General features: G+C 40.5%; 1 protein-coding gene across 1 annotated transcript in view; it reads left to right on the top strand.

Moving 5' to 3' along the window:
- Positions 1–15,178, top strand: part of loxl2b (lysyl oxidase-like 2b) — a 69,746-nt gene that overhangs the window by 38,295 nt on the left and 16,273 nt on the right. The window contains exons 5-8 of the mRNA XM_017709264.2: positions 562–778; positions 2,951–3,134; positions 8,395–8,552; positions 9,269–9,436. Of these exons, the coding sequence (XP_017564753.1) occupies positions 562–778; positions 2,951–3,134; positions 8,395–8,552; positions 9,269–9,436 (727 nt within the window). The remainder of the gene's footprint in view (positions 1–561; positions 779–2,950; positions 3,135–8,394; positions 8,553–9,268; positions 9,437–15,178) is intronic.

Raw genomic sequence — 15,178 nt, 5'->3', positions numbered from 1 at the left:
GAAGAACCGTCTTTTTTTTAAGAGTGTTCAAACTCACCAAAGTCTCTGTTGTTGGAGGTGGTGTCTTCAGAGAAAAGCTAAATAGTTTTATTTCTCCGTTTGTTTTTTGAGTTAGAGCTGAGAGGGTTAGGGGCAGGAATCTTCGTTCTGCTGCAGTTCTGTGTTTGTGTCCCTTTAAGTTTGTTTTTGACATAATCTGTATTGGGTGGCCGCCAGCGTTGGACATTCTTTCACTCGGTGGCTAAATGAAAAACAAATGTGGCTCACGTCTCCCTCCAGTAACACCTCAGAGACTTTTCCTCTTATTAAACACTCTAATACCGTCTTTAGGAACAGCAGTTGGTGGACTATGTCTGACCGTACGTGATTAAATGACACCAAGACGTTTCTGTGGAGATGGAAAGACCCTTCGCCTGGAGCCTTGAAATGGCTGCGCTCGCAGACTCTGCTGTTTTCATTGTATTATTGCATTTTGATGTGCAGTTCAGTCTGTCAGTGGCTTGTTTGTCTTGAAACGATGGTTTGAAAGTTTAATTATCTGTCTGTCTTCTTCTCTCGCAGAATGTTTGCCCGCAGGAGAACGCCGTCCTACTGGGATTACTTGGTGAACTGCACTGGAAACGAGGCCCATTTGTCAAGCTGTAAGCTGGGTCACTCTCTCATGGCCAAGGGTAACAGCTCGTGTGGTCAGGGCATCCCCGTGGTGGTCAGCTGCGTCGCTGGCAGGGCCTTCGCTCCTACCCCCATGGCTGGCTACAGGAAGGCCTTCAGACAGGAGGTAGGAGACTGCATGGCCACAAGACCCACACTGCGCTTTGAGACTTGGGAGCGTTTTTAACATTTTGTTCTCCATGTTGCGTCCACCTCATTCCTCTGGAACAGTATTTACATGTAGACTCACAAGCGACATGGTCCACAGTTAGGTTTTAATGCAATACAGTCCATTTTAATAAAATGTGTATATTAAATGTAAAAAATGAGTAAGTATATAAACGTAGAAAATAAATAAATGCAGTTAGTTGACCAAAAAATGCAACAACCAGGTCGACTTTCTGACAACACTGAAAAGTTGGTAACACTTTATTTGAAGGCTACCCACATAGGGACCTCATAACACGTGCTTAAGGAATATAGAATAACTTAACTACAAAGTACTTGGATGTTCACTGCCACCTACATTGGAACTTTATAACATGTATATAAGTGTTGACTAACTTAATTCGGTAACACTTCATTTGAAAGCTACCTACATAAGGGCTTCATGACGCATTCATAAGCACTGAATGTGTTTATGAAGCACTACTTGAACATTTATTAAGTGCTTATGTCGGTTCTCGCAACCTGACTTAAGATGTTTTATTAAATAATTGACATTGTACTGACATAATAAGAATAAACGAACATATTTACAGCACTAAACACATTTAAAACACTGTACATAACTATTTATGTCAACATTCTTAAGACGACATTGTATTAATATCAGGTGAAATATGCCTGGAAACCACCCCCTCTTCGCTCCATGGCATGGATAAGATGATTGATGCAATTATGTACAGGGTTTAAATGTGTTTAGTGCTGTAAATATGTTCAATGTTTATTCATATTATGTCAGGACAATGTTATTTATTTCATAAAACATCTTATGTCAGGTTGCGAGAACTGACATAAGCACTTAATAAATGTTCAAGTAGTGCTTCATAAACACATTATTCAGTGCTTATGAATGCGTCATAAAGCCCTTATGTAGGTAGCCTTCAAATAAAGTGTTACCCTTAATTCTAAAGCATTGCTTAACTCCTGGCCACCTACATTGGGGCTTCGTAAGCACTGAGTAGCCACATAAATTGGGACTTTATAACATGTACATAGGCATTGAGTAACATAACTGCAACAGTACTTGAGTAGTCATGATCAACTACATTGAAACTTTATAACATATAGAACTATTGAGCAGTTATTTATAAAGCACTACTTCAAAACTCATGGCGACCTACATTCGGGCTTTATGACATGTACATAAGCCTTGAGTATCTTAATTGTAAAGCCGTACTTAAGAACTCATGACCGCCTAAATTGGCCCTTTATAGCTTGTATATAAGTGTTGAGCAAACTTTTTATAAAGCAGTGTTTAAGAATGGCCACCTGCATTCTGGTTTTATAACATGTACATAAGCATTGAGTAACTTAATTGACTTAATAATTACTTAAGAACTGGAAAACGTGAAAAAGTTTTCAGTGAAGTTTTTCACATGAAAAGTTTTTGAATGTCGGTGTGTGCGGTACCTCCCCAAAAACTGACCACCATCCTGAGATCTCCTCGTTTCTGTGGTGAAGTTAGAGCTCCCACATGGCACGGAACAGTCACTGCGAAACGTACAGTACATGGACATTTATTTCAGGATGGCCAGATGCATCAATCTTTGAAGACACCATTCCCAACCCTGCAATTTCAGCCTGTGTGGAAATGAAGCTCTGTGATTACGTGGACATTAATATGAGGGAGCGATGAAGAAGGTATTTGATGGTTCTCCAGCCTCGCTCTGACAGGTTTTTTCCCCAGAGATGATCTCACCAGCCAAGCCACGTTCCAGCCGTCGGAAAGGCGGCATGCTCTCAGTCACGTTCCAGAGTTCAGCAGGGTCAGGCACAGGCACCACCACAGGCTAGGTGAAGTAGAGCGCAGGAAACTGTCAGTAACCAACTACAGTGATTGAATAGTGTTGGAAAACATGTGGTTCCACCTGAACTAGCTAACTGAAGCTGTCCGTGTGTATCTAGAACGGAGCTGATGTGCATCTAATATGTGATGTTTTTTGGAGATACGAAATGCAGCAACATTGTCACTGTGAATGTCTTAATGCACCTCATGATGCCCATTTCACTCGTGGTTTAAGTGACTTTTCACGTCAAACCAAACCAACGTTCGCCGTTTCTTCCTGTCTTTCAGCAGCCCCTGGTGCGTCTGAGGGGCGGGGGGGTGGTGGGCGAGGGCCGGGTGGAGGTGCTGAAGAACGGGGAGTGGGGCACCATTTGTGATGATCACTGGAACCTGGTGTCAGCCACTGTGGTCTGCAGGGAGCTCGGCTTCGGGACGGCCAAAGAAGCCCTTTCTGGTGGTCAGCTGGGACAAGGTCAGCCTGCAGCGCACTTCTATCTGTCTGTTCATCCACTCATCCATGTCTGTTCATCTGTCTATCTATCTATCTATCTATCTATCTATCTATCTATCTATCTATCTATCTATCTGTCTGTTCATCTATCTGTCTATCTATCTGTCTGTTCATCTATCTATCTATCTATCTATCTATCTATTCATCTTTCTTTCTATCTATCTATATCTATCTATCTATCTGTTTATCTATCTTTCTATCTATATCCGTCTGTCTGTCTATTCATCTATCTATCTATCTATCTATCTATCTATCTACCTATCTAGATATCTATCTGTTCATCTTTTTTTCTTTCTTTCTTTCTTTCTTTCTTTCTATCTATCTATCTATCTATCTATCTATCTATCTATCTATCTGTACTATAGTAACTTCCACACCTGAAAGCCTGGTTGTCGAATCCAGATGAAAGCATGTGGCCGTTCAGTGTAAAAACACAGTGAGCTCAATTTACAGAAATGAGAAAATAGTTACAGGAAATGCAAACGTACATACACAATAGGTCTGGGCTCATGGCTCATATGGCTCATCTGCTTTCCAAATGGCGAGGGGAGCAGACTGAAACATTACACCGCCCAGTTCGCTCCGTGCTCCGGGGCCTTTATTACACATTGTTAACAGTGGCTGGACGGAAAATTAAAGTGCTTCTAGCCCAAAGTCGCTGTACTCAGGAAAGTCATCATGAAGAGTTTTAATACAGATGCTTATCTGATCTTTTTAACCAACCATTTCAAAAATCTCAACAGCAGTGATGGCCATGTGTGAAGGAGTCAAGCTGGTCTTTGTGTTCTTGTTTGAATTTGCCTACAGTAAGAATTCACTCTGTGTTTGGCTCCACTTACAATAGCTTGCCTGTGTGTTACATAATTCTGTTATGACATATGATTTTGGGCCCTTTTCATCCCCATAAGCTGATCTCTGATCTTCACTATAAGACTCGAGCTGAAAATGTAAACCACCTGTAGGAATGCCTTTGGGATCCAGCAGATAACCCAAACATGAGAGGGTCCAGCTCATAGATGGCTCTTTGTCAGGGCAAGCTTCGGTATGGTTCCCAGTGGTCAAATGGGATTATTTAAGTACTACAGCGTTTTAGGGCCACTGTAAATGAATATAAAAACAGTAGACTTTGAAAATGAAGTTTTAATATTTCGAGAAAAGTCATAATATTTCATGAAAAAGTCATATTTTGAGAAAAAAGTCATTATTTCGAGAAAAAAGTAATATTTCAAGAAAAACGTCATATTTTGAGAAAAAAGTCATATTTTGAGAAAAGTCAATATTTCGAGAAAAAAGTCATTTCAAGAAAAACGTCATATTTTGAGAAAAGTCATACTATTTTGAGAAAAAAGTCATATTTCAAGAAAAACGTCATATTTTGAGAAAAAAGTCATATTTTGAGAAAAGTCAATATTTCGAGAAAAAAAGTCATATTTTGAGAAGTCATATTTCAAGAAAAAAGTCATATTTCAAGAAAAACGTCATATTTTGAGAAAAAAGTCATATTTCGAGAAAAGTCATATTTTGAGAAAAAAAGTCATTTTTAGAAAACTCATACTATTTTGAGAAAAAAGTCATAATATTTCAAGAAAAGTCATTATTTTGAGAAAAAAAAGTCATATTTCAAGAAAACATTTAGAGAAAAAGACTATTTCGAGAATAGTCATAATATTTTGAGAACAGTCATATTTTGAGAAAAACATTATTTCAGGTATAAAGTCATACTATTTCGAGAATAAAGTCATAATTCAAGAAAAATGTCATATTATTTAGAGAATAAAGTTGTAATATTTACAGAAAAAAAGTACTATTTTGAGAAAAAAAATTCATGAATGATGTTTCTTGAATTAAGTGATAATATTTTGAGAAAAACTCGTGCTGTTTTGAGAACAAGGTTGTAATATTTCGAGCATAAAGTCGTAATATTTGGAGGATAAAGTGGACTAACTGTAGGGGGGCTGTCGTAATGCGTTGGGGTCTCGGTTGCTGTACTGGCGCCGGAGTTCCACTCACCCCTGTCTTTCTGTGGACCATTTTGATCATCATTCTCATTGTCCGTGAAACTTCGTGCCCTCTTTGAATGGCATGGAGATGTAGCCCCTGATAGCCGAGTGGACGGTCACTGCCCGCGATTCTCCTTCAACAGAACAGACATACAGTTTCCTGCGAGTCTGTCTGGCTCTTTATTCTAGATAAACAGTTTCCTGCTCAGCTGTTTCAGCTGTTTCTTATACTAATAACAGGCTGGTGCTGATGTGCAGGAGAGACAGGAAGACTGGGTGTTTCTTTATGAGTGAAATCGATATGAAAGTATAACTCCACAAACTCAACTCCCCTCATTTTATTGCGAGCTTTCCTGGTATTAATGCCACTTTAATGTTGTAATTCTACGACCTTTTTGCGAAATATTATGATTTTATTCTTGAAATATCAAATATCAAGAATGTTCTGATTTTTTTTTTACATATTATGACTTCTTTCTCAAAATATTACTTTATTCTCAAAGTCTACTATTTTTATTTTTATTAACAGTGGCCTTCACTAACTCAAACAGTAGAAATTTACAAAATGTTTTTCTCACTGTTTTGAAGGGATTCATGTAGCATGTAAGTATTATTAAGTTTTAAAACACATAATTCAGTCCATATTTTGAAACTAAGCACGTTTTGACTTCATTGTTTTTGTGATGTCACAAAAGCTTCCACCTATATGTTGCCATTCAGTCTATAGCAGTTTAGCGCCAACCCATTCTCATTGAAGTTATAAGGAGTGTTTCAGGCTGGACTGATGTTTGAAAGAGGAAGCCTATCAGAACAGAGCTCATTTGCATAAATCAGTCTTGAAGGCACAGTAACAAAAACAGCTGATTCTTAGGGATAACATGTAGAAAAATGAATGTAGAAATATGAATTACAATCATGGAAACCCACACAAACTTTATTAGGGGACCTCAGGGAAGAAGAAATAAAGCATAGTGTAGATTATGGGCCTGATTGTAAGTAGCCCTGTAACTTCACCTTTAATTTTAAAGGGCAAAATGATGCATTCCAGCTTAAAACTAGCATTTCATATGTAATGTGTGTTATTATGTGTTATGTAATAGTCTGTAAAGCAGCACTTTGTCCCCCAACCTCATAGATTTTACACAATTCACGATTTTGTGCTTTTTTGGCTCTCAGTGTTCTTTTACTACAATGCCCAGCATGCATTAGGCAACCATTGGGAACCCCACCGTTCAACCTTAACACAGATAAATACCATGAACTGTCACACAAGAGCAAAAGTGTCTGTTCAAACCTCAGTATCGGCCAAATTTCTCGGACCAACAACAAATCGGGCGATTCCAGTGCAGGGTGAGCAGGATCATGTCCCAACTTTGACCAGCGTGAGCTGTCAGTGTTAGGAAACAGCACGTTGGGGCGGTTCTTGTAGTGCCGCGCTCCGCTTTTGTGCACCGCTGTGTGGAATGCGAGACTGCCAGTAAATTCCAGACTGCTAGCGCGGTGCCGTCGGAAACAGAAGGCATCCTGAGCTCTGGATAGATGGTCTGGGGCGGAGAACTTATCATTTTCTCCCCAGACTTAATTCCACCTTCTGCTTGGAAGAGAACACTGCAATAATGCACTCCTGAGCGATGGGCAGTCTTTCATTGGGTCAGTTCAGAAGTAATTAGTGAAAACATACAGTAGAGCTTTCAGTTTCAGCCTTCATGCAGCACCGAAAACTGCTGAAAAGGAACTGACCACAGGTTTGAAAGCTCATATTCAAAAACTGTATTAGGTGATGTTAATTAACAAGCCGATGAACGCTTAGAAGGCAAATTAGGACTAGGAGGTCTGTAGTGATTGACTCGGCAGAAAGTCGGTGACCTCTGTGCTCTATGCCCCTCAGCATCCGCTGACCGCTCTGTCATTTTACGTGGCCGACCACTTCGTGGCTGAGTTGCTGTCGTTCCCAATCGCTTCCACTTTGTTATAATCCCACTGACAGTCGACTGTGGAATATTTAGCAGTGAGGAAATTTCACGACTGGACTTGTTGCTCAGGTGGCGTCCGATCACGGTACCACGCTGGAATTCACTGAGCTCCTGAGAGCGACCCATTCTTTCACTAATGTCTGTAGAAGCAGTCTGCAGGCCTAGGGGCTCGGCTTTATACACCTGTGGCCATGGAAGTGATTGGAACACCTGAATTCAATGATTTGGATGGGTGAGTGAAGACTTTTTGGCAATATAGTGTATCTTAGTTTGCACTTCGTAATGCTGTGCAAATTTAGCACCCACACAGTCTGATTGCACAGCCATGCTGTAGAAATTGTTTTGTTGTGGTCATGTTAAATAAATATGGACATCCCTAAAAAAGATGAAGTCTAAAAGGCAGCATTTTTCAAACTATTACCGCTCCCATACCATGACAGACCCTGACTTTACCCAACAGTCTGGATGGTCCTTCTTCTTTGGCTGGATGACACGGCATGTTTCCATAGACAGTCTAAACGGTTGACTCGTCTGACCACGGTTCCTATGTGCTACAGTCTATTTCAGATGAGCTCTAGCCCAGAGAAGTCTGTAATGACTGTGCATAGTACAGCTTAAATTTGCATTTTGTTCAGGCAGCGTCAAATGTACTTATGGTGAATGGCTTGTCAAAGTATTCCCAAGCAGATCAGGTGGAATCCATCACAGAAGAATGCCCTTATTTTATTGAAGGTCATTGGTATTCCGTTGTGGTTTTTGGGCTTAAGCTTTACACACAGATACTTTTTTCAGCTTCCCTGAATTTTTTGATGAGGGCGATACCTAAAATGCTTGCAGATGCTTCTTAAGGAATGTTGATCTTAAACAGTTGGACTATTTGCTGATTAATGTTTTTTTAGCAAAAAGCAGCGAGCCTCCAGCCGTCCTTGCCCTTAAAGGACCATTCACTATAGATTGTTCTGTGCGTTGAACGGCCTCCACATTGACTGGATGCGAGTTATACACCTGGAAGAATATCCAAAGTTTGTCTTTGACATGATTTCTGTTCAATACCTATTCTATATTGACAAGTTCAAATTGAAACCATGATAAAATATCTTCTACTCACAAACGCAAGCGCGGTGTGGAGCGCAATCTCTCCACTTTTGGAGAGTTTTCAGTGAGTTTTCAGTATATTATTCCATTCATATCAAGGGTTAAATATCGCTGCTATTGTCTTGTTTCCTCTGTTTGTGTGATTGATGTTAGGAATGGGCCCAGTCCACATGAATGAGGTGCAGTGCTCTGGCTTTGAGAAGTCTGTCACTGAGTGCCAGTTTAACATGGATAAGGACTCAGAGGGATGCAGTCACGAAGAGGATGCGGGTGTCAGGTGTAACGTTCCCGCCATGGGCTTCCAACAAAGAGTGAGGACATTACACACATCATATATATATATATATATATATATATATATATATATATATATATATATATATACACGTATGTAGTCTTTATTTAAGTGAAACTGTTTTAGATGCTAGACCTATTTTTGTAGATTAACAGTGATGATTGTTGTAGGACATCCCTTCAGTTTTTAATAAGAACTATATTTAAGAGCCAAAGTAAATCTGAAAATTTGTCCAAAATAGTAAAAACAAAACGGAACAATATATAAAGCTATGTCAGTAGTATGTTATTGCTTTCTAACACCGTCTCTACAGGCCTGGCAAAAGCAGTGCTGAATTTTTTTTCTTACTGGGTAGATTTCCCATTAGACCTTAAATGGAGCAGCAATTACATTCTGGCACCTGTATAGGCACCTGACTGTACTTAGTTTACAGTACAGTATCTCTAAATTAATTCTAAGTAGTGCCAAAAGCACATTATTACATTATATGGGGGCACTCTGCTAATAGACATGGCAATGTGCCGTGTTGTTATTGTTATTGAGTGTGGCATATTCATCTGCACTGTGGTAAATTGAGGATTTCACCTTTATCCTGTATTAGCCAGTCAGATCCTACAAGATGGTAGTATATTGTAGTACAGATTATGATATAACATCTCTAAACTAAGACTAATTGCTGCTAAATGCACAGTAATAAATTATGATGTCCCATTTATTGTTGTTCCCTTGCAGCTGCGTCTAAGCGGTGGCCGTAATCCGTTCGAGGGCCGTGTGGAGGTGCTGGTGGAGAGGAATGGCTCTCTGGTTTGGGGTACGGTGTGCAGTGAGGGCTGGGGCACCATGGAGGCGATGGTGGTGTGCAGACAGCTTGGCCTGGGTTTTGCCAGCAATGCCTTCCAGGTAAAATCTGCTCTGTCATGTTACTGAGTTGACTTAAGAGCTGTATAGAAAAAGCATAACATTGTGGCATGGTTAGAGATTGACCTGCATTATTTTGGTCATAATTTATGTTTGATTCAATAAAACACTCAAAAAAAACTCTTCTAGAACATCTGAGCTTGACCAGGAGGCAGCCCTGCTTCATATGTGGCTCCAACGACTGACAGGACCATCGTTACCTCATTAAAAATTCATTTTCAGGCCACATTGGACAGCTTTTATCACACATTGACCACAGTCTGTCCACTGGGAGTGCACTGTCTCTGTTGCTTTGATGGCATCTTTCTGCTTTCTTTGCCAGTTCGCTGAGAAATTGGGCACTAGTATCAAAGGCATGCTGCTTCTTGTCCTAGAAGAATCCATAAAATAATTTGTTTTCAAGCATCTGGGTCAAGCAAACATATCAGTTTTTCAACATCTCGCGGTGGATGATCTTAGTTTGACCCTGGCATGAGATGTTTACTCTTGGATCAATTGGCAATAAGTTTAGATTTCAACTAAGATGGCCATTTCAGTCAATTGTGATGATGTTTTTTTCCATGCAAGTAAGTAAGCCAGTAAGCTGTTGCTAGGCCATTGCTGTGTTATCCCAGGTGGTTGTTAAGGTGGTGCTCGGCCATTGCTGTGTTATCCCAGGTGATTGTTAATGTGTTGCTAGGCCATAACTATATTATCCTAGGTGGTTGCTGAGATGTTGCTATGCCATTGCTGTCTTATCCCAGGTGGTTGCTGAGGTGTTGCTGTGCCATTGCTGTCTTATCCCAGGTGGTTGCTAAGATGTTGCTATGCCATTGCTGTCTTATCCCAGGTGGTTGCTGAGGTGTTGCTGTGCCATTGCTGTCTTATCCCAGGTGGTTGCTAAGGTGTTGCTGTGCCATTGCTGTGTTGTCCCAGGTGGTTGCTGATGTGTTACTAGGCCACTGCTGTGGTGTCCTAGGTGTTTGATGTGCATGTGTTTTTTATATATATAAAGGCTCCTGCAGCACTCTGAGGTTTCTTTTTGTCTCAGCTCATTAACAGACAGGGACGAATTCCCTTAATATTGATTCCTAAGCTCAGCGTATGAGAAACGTCCGTAATTATGAGGCGTAACACATACTGCAGCGAATATGCTGTGTTTTTCTCTCCCTCAGACCATCCTACACGAAACAAAAGCAGGAGATTTTTATGGCATTTTTCTTCTGGGCGTCCTGTGATTCCATCTGTTAGACTGCAAGGCCACTTTCCAACGCTTTTCAAATGTTTCCTCGTGGAGAAAAATCTCTCCAGTGAATTGTGAGTCACTCAAAGAGCCTTTAAGGCTGCATTCCTTAATTAGACGCCCCGGGGAAAAAAGAATTTCTATGACAAAGTGGATTCATTCAACCAGAGAGGGTGAGAGCTCTGAAAAACTGCCCCAAGTCTGTTTAAGCGCATTGAAGTGCAGGGCTGAGATAGAGGCATCTCATGTAGATGAAGGATGTCTCGAACAGGGGGAGTTTTGTGGTTTCAGAGAATTACAGCCATTCGACTGCACTCCAAAGCTCATGCTACTTAATCTCAAGCTTGTTTGCCGTTGCCGAGGAAACACAATGCTCCCTTCTGCTTTTGCAGGAATCCAGTCGCGTAAACATCAGGCGACACCTGGGAAATATACAAGAGGAAGCGTGGCCTGCAGCTAATAGATCTTGAACAGAGCGTCTGATAAGAGAAAGGGGCGTCTGCCAGAACATTTGGAAAGAAGTCCAGGCCAGTTTTTCCGGAGATTTATGAGCAGAAGATGACTGAGAAGGGTTTGGCAGTCTAAGCCATGTGCCGGATTGAAATGAAAAGCTTTGTGAAAAATTTAATTCACGCAGTTAGCCCAGATGAACTTGATCAGCCAAGACGTGCTTGGTGTCTGAAGTTTTGCACTGCAGCTACAAGGCTAACAAGAAGCTTATGTACACCAGTTAGCATCATGCATTGTCTGGCATCTTCTGAAATCCAACCTGATGCCTCTGACCATTAAACCCATAAGATCCCAGGCTTATTACATACTAAGGCTTATTATTTAGTAACTACAGGGACTTCAGTGCAAACTGACTGAGCTATTCTTAGGTTAGAGAAGTGTGTAATAAAACTTCAGGCCTACAAGTTATGCTACCTTCAGTTGTAACAAAATAATCTTACATAGTGCAGCTTTAAAATTGCATGTGTATTTCAACTAGAGGTGGGCAATATGGGAAAAATATTATATTGTGATAATTGCAAAAGTTTTGCGATACATGATATTTTACAGTATTGATTTTTTCAGACACCTGATCAGCTGGAAGACAGAAAAACAAACCAGTAGCGCTACAATTTTAAAATAAACTATGAAAAACTGTGATTTTTATTCAATATTTGCCATTTGGTGTTGCACTAAATCCAGCTAAATGTGGCTAGATTTGCTCTTTTTATAATCAATCAAGTACCAAGTACCAACGATATTTACGATATCTTGAAAAAAGCATAATATATTGTATTTTGACATAATTTATCATAATTTAGCCATACATATTGTCAAACTGCCCAGCCCTAATTTCAGCATCAGATCAAAGCACTTCCATTTGCTAGACTGTCTTCAATTAGTGTCCCCTAGACTGTCTGGTGTTCATACTCTGCTGTCTTTCGTCCTCAGGAAGAGTCTAGGACGTGAGCTACTCAGTACTGCCTGCTATATAGTGGGGCAGTCGTGGGCTGGAGTTTAGGGAACTGGCCCTGTGACCGGAAGGTTGCCGGTTTGATCCCCAAGGCCGACAGTCCATGACTGAGGTGTCCTTGAGCAAGACACCTAACCCCCAACTGCTCCCCGGGCGCTGTGGATAGGGCTGCCCACCACTCCGGGCAAGTGTGCTCACTGCCCCCTAGTGTGTGTGTGTGTTCACTAGTGTGTATGTGGTGTTTCACTTCATGGATGGGTTAAATGCGGAGGTGGAATTTCCCCGGTTGTGGGATCAAAAAAGTATCACTTACAATCATTTATTGGTGCCTCTGGATATGTTTATTAATCCGTATTTTGCACAGATAATCCAACTGAAGCTCTTATTTTGAACATTCTGAGAAGAGCCAGTTCATTAGAAAAGACTGCTATGCTTGGAAGAGTTCAAAGTAAAAGGGGATGAACAGCTACAAGATGGATGGATACAGCCAAAGGACTCATACACCAGCCATTTAGAGGCCTGAAGACCCAAAGAGAAGACAGGACTTTCTTTAAGTTGGCTCGAAAAAGCCAGTTAATTACATTAAAATGTTAAAATAGTTGAAGACTGATGATAGTTGTTATAGTGTTGCTGAGCAGAAGCTGCAGTATCCGTGGTGGGTGGTAATTCGTTGCTTGGTTCCACCTTAAATTCCATGCCACGTTGATTTTAGTGCTACGTTAAATGAAGTTCCCCCTTAAATCCTGTGCCGCCTTAAATTTAGCGCTATGTTAATTGCAGTTCCACCTTAAATTCTGCGCCAAATGAATTTTCATGCTACCTTAAATGGAGTGCCACCTTAAATTCTGTTCCACCTTAAATCGGGTGCCACCTTAAAAAGAGTTCTGCATTTAACCTCTCCACAGCAAGTATATACAGCATTCAAAATACCAGGCATGAGATTAACGCCCATCACCGTAACATTAGCAACATTAGTGCCTTTTTACAGTATTATTACAGTTTATTTCCATACATATCAGACCTGTTTCTCTTCTTAAACATAGTCCACAGATCTTGCTGTATTTTGAGGGTTCTCTATGGCAGGAAGCCATAAAAACCACCGAAGCTTTATGAAGCGACTGCATTTTCAAACCAGCCCCGTTTGACGGAAAGAATGAAAATTCACACGTCTGAACGGACTTTATCCACACAAAACTCTTCAAACAGCAAACAGGACCTCGTCCAGCAGGTTCGTCATCAATACAGGAGAGCCGGACGTTCATCACACATGGTCTTCAAACCCATTTCCAAATCATACTTAATGGGGATTGTTTCTGGGAGCATAACTCTTCACACCCTCAGAAGTAAAGGTAGTTTCTCTGGGGTGGGACCCTCAAAGGTACATCTCAGTACCTTTAGTCAGGGAACATAGCTGAACCATAACCCACTGAAATTATATTCTCTAAGCTGTACTGACTCCACGCACCCCGCCTCGCCTCCAGGCTTTTATTCTACTGTTCTGTTTTAAAACATTCAGTTATGAAAACAAACTTTTCATCTAGGAAAAAAAAAACAGAGTTGGACCTTAAAACCACTGCAGTACCTTCGAGGGAACATTTACATTGTTTGCACCTTCATTAACTAAAAATGTCCAACACGATTTTCCTGAAGACTTCAAAATAAAGTTTGCTAAATGGTTCTTGGTGGGAAAACCAGTCATTGGTATAGAACCTTTACATTATACAGAGGTTTGGCCAGCTTTTAGAAGCTTATCAGACTCAAACTCAAACACCTCGATTGCAAAATCGTTTTTTTATTTTTAAGACTGTTGGCAAAATACATCATCAGCCTGGTGCCAACTTGGGTGTAAATACTAAAAGTATGTCCACATACTTTTAACCATTTTTATGTATCTATACTGCACAACTAAGGCAAACCTGTGTCTTGCCACTGTATTTAGGACAGGAGAAAACAGTTCATTTCATTGTTTTGCCATAAAAACAGATTTTAATGGATTCATATCAGTGCTGTTCAAAGCTTTCTTTTGATATGAAATTGAAAGCGGGCTAATATGACCCTTTTTGTGTCGCATTCGGAGTTAAACGTGTGATTTGTGATCGGCTGGTTTGATATCAGGGACTCTAAACCTTTCTTTTTGGAGACTGCAGCGTAAGACAGTTGGTTTATGTGGTCAATCAAGTAATGAGTGGTTTATACTTTGGCTTCTAATCCACAAATGGAAAGACGTTCTGTCAGACGTAAACAAGACACCCTCATCCTAGAAACGAGGCAGCGGCGCCCTCTCCTGGTCGAGTTACATCACAGCTCTGTGAAGGAAGCTGAATCATTGGCCAGCTGATAAGGCCTGCAAAAGTCAACGGTAATCCTTTAAGCATGGCTAAGCACAGGACTAGGAATAAAGTGTCCTGTGGATATGAATGATGCTTCTAATGGGTGCAGTTTGTAGTGGGGATGAGGGGGTTATAGCTCCCCCCAATAATCCCCACTAATTTGAGCTCAGCCATATTTCCCCCTACACTGTTATATCTCCCTAAAATGGTAGATGTGCATGTTATTACAAAGTTTTTAAGCAGGTTAAGTTAGTTGGGCATTAACTGATGTTTTACTGAAGTACTTTATGTTTACTTTAAAGTACTTTAAGTACTTCACTGGTAGACCAGTGAGACAACTGGTTCCCAACTCAGTGTGTTTACAGTTCACAGAGCAATAATTAACATGAAAATATTATATTTTTGCTGATGAAATAAAGCCCATAAATGAGTTAAGTAATGTTGGTTAACTGATTGTTTTCAAAATCAATGCATAATTCAGTGGTTGAGATGTAAACAGGGTCATTCAGAGCGGTTTGGTGTGAAATGGTTGATTGTAGATGCTCAGATTTCTTTACAGTGGTGGTGATGGGAACCAGGCATCGCCATGACAACAACACTGGTATAGCCAATTTACTATCCAGAGCCACCAGTAAACCCACACGGGTCTTCTGAGTTTATATGGAATGTTGATGATGGTAAAATAGCCGACAAACAGGTTTTTTCCTTTA

Source organism: Pygocentrus nattereri, chromosome 20 (genome assembly GCF_015220715.1).
Source record: "Pygocentrus nattereri isolate fPygNat1 chromosome 20, fPygNat1.pri, whole genome shotgun sequence".
NCBI classification, from domain to species: domain Eukaryota; kingdom Metazoa; phylum Chordata; class Actinopteri; order Characiformes; family Serrasalmidae; genus Pygocentrus; species Pygocentrus nattereri.
Note: the sequence above shows the minus strand (reverse complement) of the source record. Positions and strands in the feature narration are given on the sequence as shown.